Genomic DNA, 3,644 nt, shown 5'->3' on the forward strand with positions numbered 1-3,644 from the left:
TGTTAGCAATTTCTCACTTTAATCTGATAAGTTTTTTCCAGGCTATTTTCCACAGAATTTCTTTTCTTGGTGCAAACGGCAAAAAAAACCCAGTTTAAAGATGCTTTGAAAAATGTGCTGTAGGAGCTGTAGGAGAGTATTCTTTTGTGAGAAAAACCGTCTTGGTTGATTAACCAAGTGACAACATCTCATCACTAATGTGGATTTAGTATGAGTTGACTGTAATAGCAAATGTGCAATATCATTGTGATTTGTTGTTTTGCACAACTTACCAATGATATACATCATGAACGAAGTTTGAAAATCAAACGATTTTGTTGCTGTATGGGGGAGCTTATCTTCGATGTTAGATAAAGTGCTTCTGAGAAAAAAAAAGCTCGCAAACTTTATGTATAGATGTATTGCTTGTACATAGATGAAAGAGTGTGTTTTGTTTGGTTTTGTTTGTAATACATGAACAATTTAATTTTGATATCAATTCTAATGCTATCTGAAAGTGTGAATTTTTTACCACTAATACATATTAAATAAAACAGTGAGAAATAAAATTGTGATTGTGATGCTTTTTGTTGGGAGAAACTTGGTCGGTACTTAATTAGTATTTTAGATGGCTACCGTCCATCATCAAGTTTGGAAGTGCGAAAGACGTTTTGGAATATTTTCTATCACATTAACCTAGGGCTAGGGGGTGTAGGACCTTATTATTGCTGAAGAAATTGTGAAATGGATCCTGCTGAGTTCATTAAATGCGAATTGGTGCCAAAACTTGTGAGTGATGGTAAACTTTCTTTTGATGGCGATGCTGCAATAAAGTCATGTGAAGCAAGTAAACTTGGTGAAGATGGTACTTTTATGAGGACACTGTGTTATCGTGTTAAAGTTGAGCTATTTAGTGTCAAATCGGGACTTACCCACCGAGTTTGTCTTGTTATTAAGGTGAGTATGGGGTGAAGGATTATGGAACAAAAATAATTTTTATATTTTGCAATATCATAAGTCATTTCGTATCCCTTCCACCGTCAATAGCTCACTCCACCAAATACACCATTGGAATTTTATGAAACGGGAAATTATGCTCAATTGTTTGAAAATGAATTTATATCGTACAATACAGTTTTACCACTTCTACAAGGTCTTGATATCTTCTATCCCAAGTAAGAAATATTGCATGAAAATTACATCATTTCACTAAGCCGGATCTAACAAAAATATTTCTCTGCACCTTTTCACCCAAAGGTATTTCTACAGCAGTCAGGCACCACAGAAAGAGATAATAGTTCTTAGTGATTTCACAGATGAGGGTTGGGCTGTTGCAAAACCAGTTACGAATTTATCTCTGGAAAATATTTTGGCTTCAGGTGAGATTTTCCAAATTATGTAGTTGGTTGGAAGTTAAAGAAGTTTCACGAATGAAAATTTGTAATAATATTTATTGCTCTTCGTACCGTAATACCCGTAATACGTTTCTTGAGGATTCGTTTTACAAACTTAAAAGGGATGGAAAAGCTTCCTAATTTTGTGGAGTGCTCGAATTATTAAAACTATTTACTGGTTTGTCTTATAGGAAAGCATCTATCTTTTCTAAAATAATTATCGTTCATAAACGATTTTGACCAATTTATCTTATGAAGACAAAAATAATATTCTGGGTCAACAAAATATTCCATTTTGACTAGTAAAAAAACGTTAAACTAAATCATATTTGAGGTGTGTGTCTGTAGATTTATCACTACGTCTTTATTTATTTTTTGCTGAAGATCAATATTTTCATTCAATGAAAATGCACTAGATAAAACATAAAAAAAACTTATATTCACTTAGCGTTTTATCAAGTTAACTATCTGATATGTTTCAGCTTAGGGGAAAGCGCGCTACTTTCAGACGATTCAAGCTTCGGAGAATTTAATTTTTTTCTCTATGTTCCTTGTGGATTGCACCCATAGCTTTTTCTGAAAATTTGAAGCATTGGACTAGCTATCAGAATATAATATTATAATGGGCCAAATTCATTTATAGCACATTGAAAAAAGTGATTTGTGCGAAGCATAAATCGCCCGAAGGTAGCGCGCTTTCCCCTATTACAAATAGTCTCATAAAAGAACTTGATTTATTATATCGGTCAAGATCGGTTTAAACCGATTCAGAGATAATGTCAAAACTTGTCACTTATTTTAGAACTAAAACAATTGAATTTTGAAAAAAAAACAGAGTATTAAGAGATTATTCATCGGTTCAAACGTTATTGGAATTAGCACAGACTCATCAGCAATTTCAAGACCTTTTTGAAAGTCAAAATGTTGAAAGGTTCGAAATTCCGAATGGGTCTTAAATTCCGAAAATCTGATATCCCAAATAGGGCAAAATCTCTAAACCAGAAATCTTGAATGGACCTAAATCCCGAAAAACCAAAATCCTGAATGAATAAAAATCCCGAAAAACCAAGATCCCGAATTAGTCAAAATCTCGAAATAAGGAAATCCTGAATGGATCGAAATCTCTAAAAACCAAACTAAGTTCTCAGGGGGAGTCTTGAAAATCCAATATCCTGAATAGGTCAAAATCTCAAAATCCAAAATCCTGAATTGACCCGAATCCCGAAAAGCCAGGATGTCGAATGGATGAAAATCCCGAAAAGCCAATATACCAAATAGGTCAAAATCCCGAAATGTGAAAATTCCGAATGGGTCGAAATCTCGAAAATCCCAGATAAGTTCTCATGTGGGGTCCTGAAAAGCCAATATCCTGAATAGGTCAAAATCTCCAAAGACAAAATCTCGAATGTACCGAAATGTCAAAAAGCAAAAATTCGGAATGGATCAAAATCTTTAATGGCTCGAAGTTCCGAATGAGTCGAAATCCCAATGACCAAAGTCCCAAATGGATTAAAATCCTGAATAGTCAAAATTCCGAATTCTTAAAAGTGTCATAGCTACTCTCATGATTACACTCGCGCTTTCTAGAGTCAAAAAAAATTTCAGTGCTTTGGGAAAGTATTCCAGACATGATTCTCCGTATAATTTTACCATTTTCAGGATTTTGACCATTCGGGATTCCGTCTTTCGGGATTTTGGCTTTTGAAATTTTTACTTTCGGGATTTTGGTTTTGCAGGATTTTGGTCGGAACCGGTCTAAAATTATTTTAAGATGACGCTCTTCAAGAGATTTGTGGTGGAGTTTACTATCCTTCTGCAATATAAGGAATCAAAATGTTATGGACATTCTACATATTTTTAACAAGTGCAGAAAATCATGTCATTATTAATTTATTATTTTAATTTTAATTAAAAATAGTACGATCAACACTTAAGTTTCTAAAACAAAATTAAGTCAAATTTACATGGGATTAATAATTTGGAATTTAAGTGTTTGGGATTTTTGCCAGGATTTTGAATTTTGACGGATTCTGGATTTGGACCTATTCGAGATTTTAACCCATTCTGGATTTTGACATTTCTAGATTTTTGCTTTTCTAGATTTTGACCTCTTCGGAACTTTGGCTATTCAGGATTTCGATCCTATTAGGGGGAAGTAGGGCACCTTTAAAATTGGTATTTCTCTCCCATGTTTAAGTGGAATTGACCCATATCATAATCTAATTTAGCTTCTCAATCTGTTTGTGCAACTAAATTATATCACGACAAGGC

The 3,644-nt window shown here is 33.7% G+C and overlaps 1 protein-coding gene across 1 annotated transcript in view; it reads left to right on the forward strand.

The window, feature by feature from the left end:
* The first annotated feature begins 525 nt into the window (after positions 1-525).
* LOC129810190 (uncharacterized) overlaps positions 526-3,644 on the forward strand; it is an 18,064-nt gene continuing 14,945 nt past the window's right edge. Inside the window, exons 1-3 of the mRNA XM_055860515.1 lie at positions 526-936; positions 1,027-1,154; positions 1,237-1,358. Of these exons, the coding sequence (XP_055716490.1) occupies positions 724-936; positions 1,027-1,154; positions 1,237-1,358 (463 nt within the window). The 5' untranslated portion in view covers positions 526-723. The remainder of the gene's footprint in view (positions 937-1,026; positions 1,155-1,236; positions 1,359-3,644) is intronic.

This window comes from Phlebotomus papatasi, chromosome 1, assembly GCF_024763615.1.
Source record: "Phlebotomus papatasi isolate M1 chromosome 1, Ppap_2.1, whole genome shotgun sequence".
Taxonomy (NCBI): Eukaryota; Metazoa; Arthropoda; class Insecta; order Diptera; family Psychodidae; genus Phlebotomus; species Phlebotomus papatasi.